The 16,222-nt window shown below is 39.6% G+C and overlaps 1 protein-coding gene across 1 annotated transcript; it reads right to left on the bottom strand.

The window, feature by feature from the left end:
- Positions 1-10,971: 10,971 nt before the first annotated feature.
- Positions 10,972-12,225, bottom strand: LOC122064918 (probable beta-1,4-xylosyltransferase IRX10). Its single transcript, XM_042628705.1, has one exon. The coding sequence runs from the start codon at positions 12,223-12,225 to the stop codon at positions 10,972-10,974; it is 1,254 nt and encodes a 417-aa protein (XP_042484639.1).
- Between the last annotated feature and the right edge of the window lie 3,997 nt (positions 12,226-16,222).

Raw genomic sequence — 16,222 nt, 5'->3', positions numbered from 1 at the left:
AAGTACACATCATGTTAGGGTTGTAGGATGGGTGTTCTACCCTGTCATTGTCGAGCTCGAACCAAGCCTGGTGACCTCTGGCAACATATAATGCCAAAAGACCAACTACGGTTTCGATCATTCGATCGACATATCTCCCAAATTGCTCGATGGAATTGGGATTTTCTTAGATTAGAATGATGCTAGAAACATCCCCTACAAACTCCACGGAACAAATCCTGACGATCGGGCCCGAGCAGGAAAGCCCCAATTTGAGTTGGACCTTTCTGTGTCTACCAGAAATATGGCACAGAAAGCATTGTATCCATTTTCGGTGGGTTGTTTCTGATGGATAAATAAGCCTAATGTGCTCTCTGTTACCTCCATCGGAAACAAGACTGATATTTCTAGTGGAAATCACTGTTTTCGGTGGGTGTTTCCAATGACAATACTGTCACCAAGAACTGTGTTTGTACCCTTTGGGGGTGACCTGTGTGGGTCCCTCGTGATGTTTCTGAAGCGTACCGATGTACGATTCCCTTGTGTCTAGGACAGTGATGTGCACGTGCCCCGAAGCCAAAATTAAATTGATCGATCGATGGTCGTACTTGAACCCAAACACAACCGATCGTAAAATAGCTGGGGGATTGACTATGTTTATTTTTTAAATGATTATTATTCATTTAATTTCTCACATTCTTAGAATTATATGTTTAATTGAAATTGTCATTTTACGATCATTGTATGAATTGTATGGAAATATATGACGGGATCCAGTGTGGTTGAGGTGGTATCAGTACCGTGATCGCCGTGTGTTTGGATGTGTGTGTGTGTGTGTGTGAGATGGAATCCGGTGTGGCCGAGGTGGTACCAGTGCCATGATTGTCGCATGTATGTTGCATTCATACATACTAACTATATCATTATGAAGGCATGTAGTATTTATGCGGTTAGGTATCACTCCTTATGCTATGCATCCTTGCCAACAGGGGTTGAGGTGTTGGATAACCCATTGTGGTATGTTTGATGTGTCTTTCCGAAGTGCCACTCCCACGGTACGATGTGATTGTTGCCAGAGGTGAGAACCTATCCGGCGTGACCGATGTGTTACCGGTGCCGTGACTGCCAGGAGGGGGCATACGGGGACCAATAGGCTTCTAATCACCGCTAGGGTTTGTATCATTGCATAGTCAATGTCGTTTCTGAGATGAGGGATAAGCCTAATGCGCTATAGTAGCATTCACCAGGCTAAGTTTGTATTGTTAGGTGGATAATAAATAAATGAACTGCATCACAAGCATCATGGATTATGTGTTTAATTTCCGCAATCATGCATCATAAATTATTACTGCTATTATTTTGCTTGGATGTGCTTGCCCCACCCCTCACTTAGCGAGTTGGAAAGCTCACCCCACGTATACACCCCTTTTTAGATGACGATGTAGGCATCGTGGTGCTGATGGTGGGTGATCCAGTATCTTCTGGGTCGAAGTACGGTGTGAACAACTGATGGATACCAAAAGCAGAGGAGCACGACCAGGACTATGCTTGCGACCACTGTGCTTATGTCGCACTATGAGATTGTAAATCATATTTTGATATTTTTGGATATAACTATGGATTGCATATATTCTTGATGTTATAAGTATATGTCATGGATGGATGTAATAACTTGATTATTTCGATTATATTACCATTAGATGTTTCCCCATTTTACTTATAATTCTACTACTATACTCTGTTTCCATTGCTTATACTGGTTTGTGATATGGGATTGTGAAAATGTTAAGGTACTGCTATCAGAGATCCTGATAGGTTGTAAGACAGGTACGTGTCTTACTCGTACTATCGGTATTCCTAATGATAAGTTGGGTCTGCTGAGAGTGAGGTGTGACATTTTGAGTCTTAGGTTTAGGGTTTTAGGTATTTGGGTTGATGGTTAAGAGTTTTAAGGTTTAGTTTTAAGGTTTCAGGTTTGGGGTTAACGGTTTAGGGTTTAGGATTTATGGTTTAGGGTTTAGCGTTTAAGGTTTAGGGTCTAGGGTTTAGGGTTTAGGATTTAGGGTATAGGGTTTAGGGTTTTGGGTTTAGGGTGATGGGTTTAGAGTTTAGGTTTTTGGGATTCGGGTTTAAGGTTTAAGGATTAGGGTTTAGAGCCGAGGTTTAGGGTTTAGCAATTAGGGTTTAGGGTTTAGGATTTGGGGTTTAGGGTTTAGGGTTTGGGATTTAGGGTTTAGGGTTTAGGGTTTAGGGTTTGGGGTTTAAGATTTAGTGTTTAGGGTTTGGGGTTTTGGGTTTTGGGTTTTGGGTTTTGGGTTAAGGGTTTTGGGGTTTAGGGTTTAGGGTTTATGGTTTATGGGTTTTGGGTTTTGGGTTTTGGGTTTAGGGTTTTGGGTTTAAGGCTTTGTGTTTAAGGTTGGGGTATAAGGATTAGTTCATAAGGTTTAGGGTATAGGGCTTCTGGTTTAGGGTTTTGGGTTTTAGGGTTTAGTTTTAACATTTCGGGTATAACGTTTAGTGTTTGGTTTTGGGTTACGATTTAGGAAATTTTATTTGGGTATAGGGTTTAGGATTTAGGGTTTAGTGTTTTTGGTATAGGATTTTTGGATTTAGGATTTAGGGTATAGGGATTTAGGATTTAGGGTTTAGGTTTAGGGGTTTAGGGTCTAGTGATTAGGGCTTAGGGTATAAGGTTTAGGGTTTAGGTTTTAGGGTTTAGGATTCAGGGCTTAGGGTATATGCGTTAGACTTTAAGATTTAAGGTTTAGGGTTTTGAGATTAAGGATTAGGGTTTATGGCTTAGGGTTTATGGTTGAGGGTTGAGGGTTTAAGGTTAAAGGTTTAAGCCTTAGGGTTTTGGGTTTCGGGTTTTGGGTTTAAGGTTAATGGTTTTGGGTTCAGGTTTTTGGGTTTAAGGTTTAGGGTTTAGGGATTAGGGTTTTTATGGCTTAGGGTTTATGGTTTAGGTTTGAGGTTTAGGGTTAAAGGTTTAAGCCTTATGGTTTTGGGTTTTGGGTTTTGGGTTTTGGGTTTTGGGTTTTGGGTTTTGGGTTTTGGGTTTTGGGTTCATGGTTTTGGGTTCAGGTTTTAGGGTTTTGGGTTTAGGGTTTAGTATTTAGGGTTTTTGGTCTTTGGTTTTGGTTTTTGGGTTTCGGGTTTAGTGTTCATATGTTAGGGCTTAGGGTTTAGGGTGTAGGGTTTAGGGTGTAGAGTTTAGGGTTTATGATTTATAGTATAAGGATTTAGGCTTTAAGGTTTAGGGTTTAGGGTTTAGGGTTTAGGGTTTAGGATTTAGTGTTTTATGTTTAGGGTTTAGGGATTAGGGTTTAGGGTTTAGGGTTTAGGTTTTAGGTTTTAGGATTTGGGTTTTGGGTTTAGAGTATGGGGTCTAGGGTTTTTAGTTAGGGGTTTAGGGTTTAAGGTTAAGGATTTAGGGTTTCAGGTTTTTTTTTTCTTATAGGTAGGGATGGTTGTAGATAATAGCCTAGAGGTTAGAACTCAAGTCCTCCTTCTGAGCATGGCCTTTTTGTCCACCACAGCTCACCACTGCGCAAGGCAGTTGTTTTTATTGGGGCTTTGGGCTTAGGGTTTAGGGTTTAGCGTTTGGGTTTTAAGGTTTAGGGTTCAGACATTTGGGAATAAGGCTTTAGGGCTTCGGGTTTAAGGGTCGGAGTTTGGGATTTTGGGTCTAGGGTTTAGGGTTTTAGGTTTTTGGGTTTATGGTTAAGAGTTTTAGGGTTTCAGGTTAGGGGTTTTCGGTTTAGGTTTTAAGGTTTAGGGTTTAGGGTTTGGTGTTTGGTGTTTAGGATTTACGGTTTAGGGTTTAGAGTGTTGGGTTTAGGGTTTAGGTTTTCGGGATTAGGGTTTAGGTTTTAGGGTTTGGGGTTTAGGTTTTGGGGTTTAGGCTTTTGGTTTTCAGGTGTTGGGTTTAGGTTTTGGGGTTACGGGTTTATGGTTTAGGGTTTAGGGTTTAGGGTTTAGGGTTTAGGTTTTAGGGTTTAGGGTTTAGGGTTTAGGGTTTAGGGCTTAGGGTTTAGGGATTAGGGTTTAGGGTTTGGGTTTTGAGGTTTAGGTTTTTGGGTTTAGGTTAAGGGTTTGGGGTTTAGGGTTTAAGGTTTAATGGTTTTGGGCTTAGGGTCTAGGGCTTAGGGCTTAAGGTTTGGGATTTAAAGTTTAGTTCTTAAGGTTTAAGGTATAGGCCTTTTGGTTTAGGATTTTAGGGTTTAGGGTTTATGGTTTAGGGTTTTAGGGCATAGTTTTAACGTTTAGGCTATAATGTTTAGGGTTTAGGGTTTTGGTTTTATGGTTTAGGGACTATGGTTTATGGTTTATGGTTTAGGATTTAGGTTATAAGATTTAGGATTTAGGGTTAAGTGTTTATGGTGTAGGGTTTAGGATTTAGGGTTTAAGATAGGGCTTCATGGTTTAGGGTTTAGATTTATTGGTTCAGGGTTTACGGATTAAAGCTTATGTTATAAGGTTTGAGGGTTTAGGGTTTAGGTTTTGGGGTTTATGGTTAAGAGTTTTAGGGTTTCAGGTTAGGGGTTTTCGGTTTAGGTTTTAAGGTTTAGGGTTTAGGGTTTGGTGTTTGGTGTTTAGGATTTAGGGTTTAGGGTTTAGAGTGTTGGGTTTAGGGTTTAGGTTTTCGGGATTAGGGTTTAGGTTTTAGGGTTTTGGGTTTAGGTTTTGGGGTTTAGGCTTTTGGTTTTCAGGCGTTGGGTTTAGGTTTTGGGGTTACTGGTTTATGGTTTAGGGTTTAGGGGGGTTTAGGGTTTAGGGTTTAGGGTTTAGGGTTAGGGTTTAGGGATTAGGGTTTAGCGTTTGGGTTTTGAGGTTTAGGTTAAGGGTTTGGGGTTTAGGGTTTAAGGTTTAATGGTTTTGGGTTTAGGGTCTAGGGCTTAGGGCTTAAGGTTTGCGATTTAAAGTTTAGTTCTTAAGGTTTAGGGTATAGGCCTTTTGGTTTAGGATTTTAGGGTTTAGGGTTTATGGTTTAGGGTTTTAGGGCATAGTTTTAACGTTTAGGCTATAATGTTTAGGGCTTAGGGTTTTGGGTTTATGGTTTAGGGATTATGGTTTATGGTTTATGGTTTAGGATTTAGGTTATAGGATTTAGGATTTAGGGTTAAGTGTTTATGGTGTAGGGTTTAGGATTTAGGGTTGAAGATAGGGCTTCAGGGTTTAGGGTTTAGATTTATTGGTTCAGGGTTTAGGGATTAAGGCTTAGGTTATAAGGTTTGAGAGTTTAGGGTTTAGGTTTTGGGGTTTTGGGGTTTTGGGGTTTAGGATTTAGACTTTGAGGTTTCGGGTTTAGGGTTTAGGGATTAGGGTTTATGGTTTAGGGTTGAGGGTTTTGGGTTAATGGTTGAAGCCTTAGGGTTTTGGGTTTTTTTTTAGGGTTTAGGGTTAATGGTTTTGGGTCAGGTTTTAGGGTTTAGGGTTTAGGGTTTAGGGTTTAGTGTTTAGGGTTTTGGATTTAGTGTTTTGGGTTTAGGGTTTTGTGATTAGGGTTTAGTGTTTTGGGTTTAGGGTTTAAGGATTAGGATTTTAAGTTTTAGGCTTTATGGTTTACAGTTTAGGGCTTAGGGCTTAGGGTTTAGGGTTTAGGGTTTAGGGATTAAGGTTTAGGTTATAGGGTTTGAGGGTTTAGGGTTTAGGTTTTGGGGTTTAGGATTTAGGGCTTATGGTATATGATTTAGACTTTAAGGTTTCGGGTTTAGGGTTTAGGGTTTAGGGTTTAGGGGTTAGGGATTAGGGTTTATGGTTTAGGGTTGGGGGCTTGGGGTTAATGGTTGAAGCCTTAGGGTTTTGGGTTTTTAGTTTAGGGTTTAGGGTTAATGGTTTTGGGTCAAGTTTTAGGGTTTAAGGTTTAGTGTTTAAGTTTTTGGCTTTTGTGTTTAGAATTTTGTGGTTTGGGTTTTGTGTTTAGGATTTTGGGTTTTGGGTTTTGGGTTTTGTCTTTTGGGTTTCGGGTTTAGTCCTTATAGGCTAGGGTTTAGAGTTTAGGGTTTAAGGTTTTGGGTTTAAGATTTATTGTATAGGATTTATGCTTTCAGGTTTAGGGTTTTTTGTTTAGGGTTTAGGACTTAGGGTTAAGGGTTTTAGGTTTAGGGTTTAGAGATTACGGTTTAAGGCTTAGGCTTTAGGGTTTAGGGTTTAGGTTTTAGGCTTTAAGTTTTAGGGAGTGAGTAGGGTTTAGGGTTTTGGGTTCAGTGTTTATGATTTAGGGTTTAGTGTTTTGGGTTTCGAGTGTAGGGTTTGGGGTTTAGGGTTTAGGGTTTAGGGTTTAGGGTTTAGGGTTGAGGGTTTATGGGTTTAGGGTTAAGGGTTAAGGGTTTGGGTATAGGATGTGGGCTTTAGGGTTTAGGGTTTACAATTAGGGATTAGGCTTTGGGGTTTAATGTTTAGAGTTTTGGTTTTTGGGTTTAGAATTTAGTGTTTTGGTTTTAGGGTTTTGGGTGTAGCCTTTTTTGGCTTTAAGATTTACGGTTTAGGGTTTAGGGTTTGGGTTCTAGGGTTTGACGTTTTAGATTTAGGGTTTAGGGTTTAGGGTTTGGGGTTTTGGTTTTAGGGTTTGGAGTTTAGGTTTTAGGGTTTGGAGTGTATGGTTTACGGTTTTGGGGTTAGAGTTTAGGGTTTCAGATTTTAGGGTTTAGGGTTTAGGGTTTATGGTTTAGGGTGTGGGGTTTAGATTTTTTGGTTTAGTATTTTGGGTTTAGGATTTGGGGTTTAAGGTTTAGGGTTTATGGTTTATGGTATAGGGCTTTTGGTTAGTCTACGGGGTTTAGGATTTAAGGTTTTGGATTTAGGGTTTGGGGTTGAAATTTTAGAGTTTAGCATTTCGGGTTTAGCATTTAGGGATTAGGGTTTTTGGTTTTGGGGTTAGGGTTTAGTGAGCAGCGTATAGGCTTTTGCCTTTAATTTTTAGGGTTTAGGGTTTAGGGCATGGCCTTTTGGGTTTAGTGTTTTGGGTTTAGGGTTTTGGGATTAGGGTTTAGCGTTTTCGGTTTAGGGTTTAGGGATTAGGGTTTTAGGTTTAGGGTTTAAGTTTTAGGTTTTAGGGTTTATGGTTTAGGAATAGGCTTTGTCCTGTGAAGTTTAGGGTTTAGGGTTTTTGGTTTTAGGGTTTAGAGTTTAGAGTTTGGGGTTTTTGGTTTGGGGTTTATGGTTTTGGGTCTGGTGTTTAGGTTGTAGGGTTTGGGGTTTAGCATTTTGGATTTAGGGTTTTAGTGTTTTGTGTATAGCGCATAGGTTTAGGGTTTAGGGTTTATGGTTTAGGGTATAAGATTTAGGGTGTAGTGTTTACTGTTTAGGTTGTAGTGATTAGGGTGCAGGGTTTAAGGTTTAGGGCCTACGGTTTATGGTTTAGGGTTTATGGTTTTGGGGTTAGGGTTTGGGCGATAGGGTTTAAGGTATAACCTTTAGCCTTTAGGGTAGGGTTAAAGGTTTAGGGCATGGGCTTTAGGGCTTAGTGTTTTGGGGTTAAGGTTTTGGGATTAGGGTTTAGTGTTTTGGGTTTTGGGTTTAGGTTTAGGGTTTAGGGATTAGGCTTTCAGGGTTTAGGGTCTAAGTTTTCGGGTTTTGGGTTTATGGTTTAGGGTATCAGCTTGAGGCTGTGAGGTTTAGGGTTTAGGGTTTAGGGTTTAGGGTTTTGGGTTTTGGATTTAGGATTTAGCGTTTAGGGTACAAAATTTATGATTCTGGGTGTACGGTTTAGAGTTTAGGGTTTAAGGTTTCGGGTTTAGGGTTTTGGGTCTAGGGTTCAGGGTGTTAGATTTTGGTTTTTACATTTTGGGTTTAAGGTTTTATGGTTTGGGGTTTAGGTTTGGGTTTATGGTTTACATTATAGGATTTAGGGTGTAGTGTTTATGGTTTAGAGTTTAGTGTTTTGGGTTTTGGGTTTTGGGTTTTGGGTTTATGCTTTTGGGTTTAGGTTTTTGGGTTCAGGGTCTAAAGTTTTGGTTTTAGGGATTTAGGTTTAGGGTTTAAGGTTAGGGGTTTTGGGTTTAGGGTTTGGGGTTTTGGGTTTAGGGTTTGGGGATTTGGGTTTTGGGTTTAGGGTCTAGGGTCTAAGGTTTAGGGTTTAAGGTTTAGGTTTTAGGGACTAGGGTTTAGTGTTTAATGTTTAGGGTTTAGGGTTAAGGTTTAGGGTTTAGGAATTAGGGTTTATGGTTTAGGGTTTCAGGATTAGGGTTTAGGGTTTAGGGTTTAGGGTTTGGGGTTTAAGGGTTTAGGGTTTAAGGGTTTTGGGTTTAGGGTTTAGGGTTTAGAGTTTAGGGTTTTGGATTTAGGATTTAGGGTTTAGGGTTTAGGGTTTAGGGTTTAGGGTTTAGGGTTTTGGGTGTAGGGTTTAGGGTTTAGGTTTTTCAGATTAGGGTTTTGGGTCTAGAGGTTTAGGGTCTAGGGTTAAGGTTTAGGGTTTTCGAATTAGGGTTTAGGGTCTAGGGTTTGGGGTTTAGGCTTTGGGGTTTAGGCTTTAAGGTTTTGGGTTTTGGGTTTAGAATTTAAGGCTTAGGGTTTAAGGTTTGGGGTATAAGTTTTATTTCCTAGGGTTTAGGGTATAGGGCTTATAAGTTTTGGGTTTTAGGGTTTAGTGTTTATGGTTTAGGGTTTTAGGTTTTCGTTTTAGCATTTTTGGTATAAGGTTTAGGGTTTAGTGTTTTGGGTTTATGGTTTAGGGATTATGGTTTAGGGTTTAAGGTTTAGGGTTTAGGGAATAGGGTTTAGGATTTAGGGCTTATTGTTTAGGGTATAGGGTTTAGGAATTATGGTTTAAGGTATAGGGATTTAGTGTTTTGGGTTTAGGTTTAGGGTTTCAGGGTTTAGGGATTAGGGCTTAGGTTATCGGGTGTTCGGGTTTAGGGTTTAGTGTTTAGGTTTTAGGTTTAGGTTTTAGGGTTTAGGGTTTAAGGTTTGGGGTTTTGGGTTTAGGGTTTAGGATTTGGGGTTTTGGGTTTATGGTTTAGAGTTTAGAGTTTAGGTTTTAGGGATTTGGGTTAGGTGTTTAAGGTTTAGGGTTTAGGGTTTAGGGTTTAGGGTTTAGGGTGTATGGTTTAGGTTTAGGTTTAGGGTCTAGGAATTAGGGTCTAGGGTTTAGGGTTTAGGGTTTAGGGTTTAGGGTTTTGGGTTTTGGGTTTAAGGGTTTGGGGTTTAGGTTTTAGGGTTTAGGGTTCAGAGTTTAGTGTTTGGGGTTTGGGGTTTAGGATTTAGGGTTTTGGGTGTAGGGTATAGGGTTTAGGGTTTGGGTTTTGGGTTTTGGGTTTTGGGTTTTGGGTTTTGGGTTTTGGGTTTAAGGTTTGAGGTATAAGTTTTAGTTCTTTGGCTTTAGGGTATAGGGCTTGGGGTTTAGGGTTTAGGGTTTAGGGCTTAGGGTTTGGGTTTAGGGTTTTAGGATTTAGTTTTAGCATTTAGGGTATAAGGTTAAGGGTTTAGGGTTTAGGGTTTAGTGTTTAGGGTATAGAGTTTAGGACTTAGGGTTTAGGATATAGGGATTTAGGGTATAGGGTTTAGGTTTAGGTTTAGGTTTAGGTTTAGGGGTTCACGGTTAAGGGATTAGGGCTTTGGTTATCGGGTTTTCAGATTTAGGGTTTAGGTTTTAGGTTTTAGGTTTTAGGGCTTAGGATTTAGGGCTTAGGGTATATATTTTAGACTTTAAGTTTTAGGGTTTAGGGTTTAGGGTTTAGGGATTAGGGTTTAGGGTTTATGCTTTAGGGTTTATGGCTTTGGGTTCAGGTTTTAGGGTTAATGGTTTTGGTTTTGGTTTTGGGTTTGGGTTTTAAGGTTTTGGGTTTTGGGTTTTGGGTTTTGGGTTTTGGGTTTTGGGTTTTGGGCTTCAGGTTTATGATTTTGGGTTTTGGGTTTAGGGTTTAGGGTTTCCTTTGTTGCCAATGTGTGAGGAAATCTAAAATGCCACACTGATGACATTGCAAGAGTGACATCCGCACAAGACCCACATTGTCAGGGGAGGAGAGAGAAAATAATGTGAGAGGGCTTATTGTACTTTGGCTATGTGGAAAATTTTTTCCTTTTAATATTTCGAATACCAAACTTTAGTTTCATTTTCTAGGTTTTTAAATCAATCAATCCAAATTGTTTTGATTCAAATCTCTCTTTTGCTTTTTATTTTTAAATCAATCAATCCAAATTGTTTTCATTTTCTAGGCTTATTGTACTTTGGCTATATGGTGATCGGTTTTTTAGTAGTTGCATCTTATAATAAATAATTTTTACCCAAATATATATTTTTTCTTCTTTTTTCACTCAAATTTGTATTAAATATTCCATTAGTTTATTCGCATAGCTTCCCAAGCATTGTATGGCTTCCATTTGTCTTAGCCTAAGACCCCTAGCCTCCCCCTCCCCTCCCCACAGCCAAAAAAATTTAATTAACTCTTAAGCATGAATTACAAGGAATCTTCACATTATATATATATATATATATATTTAAACTTCACATTATATATAAACTTTAAAAAGTATTTACTTATAATCAAAAGTCCGGTCCCGCCAGTCTAATTTTTACAAGAAGTTACCATTCCATGGATAAGAATTTTAGAACAAATTGGAGGAATAAGAATCCAAGGGTTCTCCTAGCCTCACAGCAATATCTATGAGGTTGCTTGATCATCCTATTTAAAGATCAATACATCATACAGACAGACTAGAGATTATCCCACTCAACATAAATCCCATAAAAAAAAGAATAAAAAATAAATGAAATTTTATCTGACATGTAGGTGAAAGGTCAGATCACAAGGGGGGACATAAGGTTAGCATTTTTTTTTTCTTCTTTTTTATTTTTTTTGGGGGGGGGTGGGGGGTGGTTTAGTAGAATTAAGGCTGGCACTCCAGAGAAGACCACACTGATGCATACGACTTCAGTTAGAGCCGGTAGATGCTGGGGAGAAACCGCAAAAAAATGTCAACCTACTACCATGGAAATCTGGATTCCATTCGCACTTGGGATTCACCGTTTTTGAGGCGTGAAACCTATCTCTACCATGGCTCCTGGTCCTCCGTAGGACCAGCCGTCCAGTCTAAGATCTTCTGATCGGGATTCAAGTAGATGGTCTTGTCACGTGGCAACTTACGGACAAGGCCATTTAGTATCTGATGGAAAGCATCTCCTGGCTGAGAAGGCTGTGAGAAAATCATTGCTCTCTTCATTGAAGGATTAGCAAGCAACCTGTGCTTCCTAAGAATTACTTCCTCTGGTATTGATGTAAGAATGGTATCTAATTTCTGAACATCTTTCTCAGCTATGAAGATCCCAATTTCCTCCCATGGGATTGCATCTTCAAAGGGTAACTCAATTTCATCTGCTATAATAACAGGAATACATCCAAATAGCAATGCTTCAACCAATCTAGGACTCCATGGAGCCCATCCCAGTGGACACAAACAGAAAATCGCACGTTGCAGGTCTTCATAATAAGTCTTCGGATGCTCATATGAGATGTCAAAGACGTGATTGTTCTTAAAATTCTCCCATAGTGAAGCCCGAGCTCCTCTTGCGTAATAACCGCCTTGGGGATCATTTCCAATATCGTAAAATATACCTCGAAAATAAACGAAAATGGAGCGAGGAGTGTTTGGAGGAACCAAATGAGATTGAAGCCATTGTGGAGGAGCATATGGAGGAATTATGATTGAACCCTCCTTCAAGCAAACATGATTTCTTTGTCCAAAAGTTTGAACCAATGTAGCCCTTTGGAGCAAAGGAAGAATTCCTCTTTCAATAGCTATCCCTTCCTCATAATGGAAGCAAGCACCGAAGTCATGAGGTACAAGGAAGAAGTGATCAGCCCCTTCTGTTCTATTCCAGTAAGGCCAATTGGTAGAGATCACCTTAATAGCACTTCTCATTATCCTTGGAGATCTGTAGGTCATTGGATGACCTCCCGGTTCAAGGTCACAAGTGGTGTAAACTGGTGTATAGAACCAATCAGCTTCTTCAGGATTGAGAGTTCTAACTGGGCTGGTTAACAAGAATTGATGCATATAGATCTCAGCAGCAAACATGTGGGTAAGGCATCTGGGTTCCTTATCAATTATTTCCTTATTGTATTTGCTTGGGAGATCATAAACAAAGACTTTCAATCTTCTAATTGGGTTATCCTCTAAGACATCATCTGTAGTTCCTGAAATTCGCGGCGACGACCATTGAGTTACGCCGAGATCATCTGCACCAATCCTAGAAATAAATGAAAAAACCAGAAGAACAAAAAAATCCCATCTGTAATTCTTCATTTGCAGAAGAGGAACCAACCTAATCTCTGATCATGGATAATCAAAAGAAAGGTGGGGAGGGGATTTGGGAAGTAATGGAAGAGAAAATGGAAATGTACTCGGAGAATGCATCTCAATGGGGACAAGAAGGATTTATATTTTAGACCAAGTTCGTTAGGACGTCATCTGGACACTGGGGAGTACTCCAGGGATCCAGATAGTTAATGGCAAGGTTCCATGCTGCTATCCTTTTTGGCAATTTAATATTTGCGTATGTCATGAGAAGAGTGGAAGTAGGTTATGAAATCTTAACCTTCACGTTAAGACCATCAAGGGACCCCAATATGACAGCTGCCTAGCACAGTTAGACTGGGATGGCGTGGTTAATTCCATACATAATATCCCCTCCTCCTTTATCCCCCTTGTCCACCTCTTATCTCTCTCTCAAATTTGCTCTCTTGTATAGATTTCCTTCTTGCAATCCTCTTCTAAATTATTTCTTTTGAATTGAATTTTCTTTCAATCGCGGTCAAGATATCGATGCCTTGGGATGATGTCTATTAGGTATGGGAAATAATGGGGTTTATTATTGGCTATTCATAAATAAGGGGCAGATATTTTTATTGTTATGTGGTTCCTTAACCTACCGTGTAGGATAAATTTTTTTTTTTTTTTCCTTCAAAACAAAGAAAAAAGTAGAAAGGGCCATGTTTAACAATAAAACTAAACTTTCAGATATCTAATCATAAGATCACATCATGATAGATGAAGAGATTGCTGATAAGAAAACTTTCTCCTAATTATTATCGCTTAATTTAATAAATTTAAAGGGACATCTTTTAAACTCCACAATGGGTTCATTGTCATTGACATCTTATAGTTTACTGAACAAAAATGATAACTTTAAGCAAATTTGAATGACATACGAATTTAAGTTTTCTACAGTGAAACACTTGGGCCAACACTCATATATATATATATATATATATATATACTGGGAGCCATTGAATTCAAGGAATCTTTGATCTCGAAGGGCTAACAACATAGAAGCGTTTAGACCTTCTCGGTGAAGGGGTTTGATGGCCACTTGGACTAAACCAATATGGACATAATTATATTTGCGGTCTTTGTATAAATCTTGTAAGGTGATTGGATCAAAAAGTTGGATTTCTTGTGTTTGAGGGGTAAAATTAATAGTTTGTTCTACGCTCTTGACTGTTTCGAGTCCGAACCAGTCTCGATCATAGAGATCATTTATTGAAATCTTTGGCATATCCCAACTTCTAAGTCATCGGTTAATTCTTGAGGTTTGTTCATCATAATCAAGCACATTAGAACTTGTGCTTGCCTCACCTGCCGATCTCATCGACATGGAGCAAGGTAAACGACTCATAATTTGAGAATTCTTAATCTTGGGGTAACCACCTAGGTCTAAGTTTTAAGATGGTATTTCCAACATAACTTGGGCACAAACGTGGTCTTACACTCTTCTGCCACTCCTCCCAAGAGTCCAAAGGCATATACCGCGTCGAAAAACTTAAAAGAAAATGATTACACAAAAGTAAAGAAATCTGGAAAGAAATAAACCGAATCCACCACCACCGTGGCTCTGATACCAGATTACAGGATCGAGATTTGCTAAAATCCAGGAAAATGGTGATCTCCTGGTTCTGTATAGCAATCCGAGCGAGATAGGTGCAATACCTTACTCCAATCCAGCAAGGAGACAAACACTGAGATGGGTGCAATACCTTACTCAGAACTAACTTTGTGCTAAATTAAAATAAACAAGTAAAGAACTAAAACCATAAACTTAAAGTAAAGGATATGAAATTGCACAAAATAAAAAGCTGCTTAACAAGATCTATATCTTGGAATCAAGAGGCACGACTGTAGGCTTTGATCCAAGGATAGAACAAGAAGCTGCTATATGCAGATGTAGGAAGCTAATAATGCAATCAAAGAAAAATGCTTTGAAATATATATATTTGAAAGTAAAGTTACAATATTTGGAGATTGGTTTGGGTAGGCTTGGGTTGGAGGATTTGAGAAGAAGAAGGATGTTTGGGAAGGAGTCTTTGAGCTATGGGTAGCTAACCTTTGGGGGATGATCAGACTTGAGATGATCGGTGTTTGGTGATGTCCGGCGATGTGCTTGGAGAGATCTTGGAAGAACTTGTGGGAGGCTCAGCTTGCTTCGGAGCTTCTCTCTCTAAGTCTTACAGGTTTGGAGTTCTAAAATTTTCAAGTCTTTGGAGTAGTAAAATTTTCAAGTCTTTGGAGTAGTAAAATTTTCAAGTCTTTGGGAGAAGGGGAGATGCTCCTTTTATAATGTAAGGAGGCTCATTTGAATTACATGTGGGTTTGGATTACATTTGGGTTTCATTTGGAACTGTACCAAATTAGGTACTATTTGACATTTCATTTGTCACTATTTGGGACTGTGCACTTGAATTTGTATTTGAAGTGAACAGTTGCTACCGACAATTGTGGAACTGTTGGCGCCGAAAGTTGGAGTTGCTATCGACAAATGATTTGGCATCTTTGATAACTTTGCTGTCGATAGTAGATTTGGAATCTTCAATGATCTTACCACGGCATTCCACGTGTCAGAGACACTGTTCTCCATATTGGTTTGATCAAGGGGTTTGTATCCTATTTGTTTGAGCCGGATATTGGCCGGACTATCCTTTAACCTGGGATAGTAACAGTACCTCCTTTCCTTAATAGGTTGTCCGAGGTTATTTGACTAGGTAAATTTTACGACTATACCTGTCGGCTAGTTTAAAACCGTCCTAGCAGACGTTATGGACCACCGTTTATGGTTTGGTCGAGGAAGACTTTGATTTGGCATCCCGGCGAGATCGACGGGAGGTGACTTCTTTGAATTTGCTGGAGGAGGATGCCTTGGAGCTAGCTGGGACAAAGTCAGGGTCATCCTCATATGGATCTTGCCCATAGCAGAGTTCGTGGGCAGGAACAGATCTTTGCATGGATTTGAGACTGTAGGCACCATCACTGGAGCCTTCATTGTCTTCATTGTCTGAGTCGGAACCAAGTTCGGCTAGGCGGGCATGAAGGGCTTCCTTCTCACTTTTGATGCTTGATTTTGAAGTACTTTGGATTATTGGAACAGGTTGGAGACCTGTGAGGCTTTTGATTAACGTCGTTCTTTCACATTTGGAGACGTCGCAGTTGTCCCACCATTTGACATTGAAGGACCGGCAGAGGACTGGAGCAATCCAATCATTTACCTGGTAGTCATAAATTTGATATTCCCAGAATAATATCCATGCGAGACGACAGTGGAGAAAGAATCTGAGAAGATCAGGTTGGTGAGGTTGGGGGGTTGTATTTTGGCAAAATATTTGGAAGGAATCTTGAATTTGTGGTGGTAGAATTTCTACCATAGGACCATATTGATCCCACCATTTGGGAAACCAGGTGGGAGTTTGGTTGTTAAATCTGTATTCAAAATAGAAAAACCATGAGTGGCGGTTGATTCTATTTTGGAAAGAGAAAGCTTTGAACCAGGCATCCTGGTAATCCATGTATGTATAATTTGGTGGGAAGAAGGTATTTGAAAAGCTTCTTGGGTTAAGGGGGTGAGCGCCCCAGTCTTGAAGAGACAGGATTTTGCAGATGGTTACAGTTGTATGTATAACCAAGGTTTGATCATTTCGGTCATAATTGAGTTTAAATCTGACCGAATCAGTTTCTACGAGGATATACTCGTAAAATTCTTGATGTTTTGCAGAGGAGTTGGAATGGTGATTCCATCATTTGTAAAATATTTGTTGTGCCATCATTATTGGTGAGTCAATGTATTTGAACAGGGGCTCTTCAATAGTGAAGAGGTCTTCTTTGCATGGCTTTTCATGATATTGGCTTTTGAGTTTGGAACCTTGGGCAGTTTGGAGGGGTTTGGCTTGTGTAGTTTGGAGGCTAGAACTGGCCTTATTTGTGGTTTGAATGGTTCCTGCTGCAGAGAGTGCTACTACAGCATAGGAATAGAGAG

This window comes from Macadamia integrifolia, unplaced genomic scaffold (genome assembly GCF_013358625.1).
Source record: "Macadamia integrifolia cultivar HAES 741 unplaced genomic scaffold, SCU_Mint_v3 scaffold1823, whole genome shotgun sequence".
In the NCBI taxonomy this organism is placed as follows: Eukaryota; Viridiplantae; Streptophyta; class Magnoliopsida; order Proteales; family Proteaceae; genus Macadamia; species Macadamia integrifolia.
This window is presented reverse-complemented; position numbering and strand designations above follow the sequence as displayed.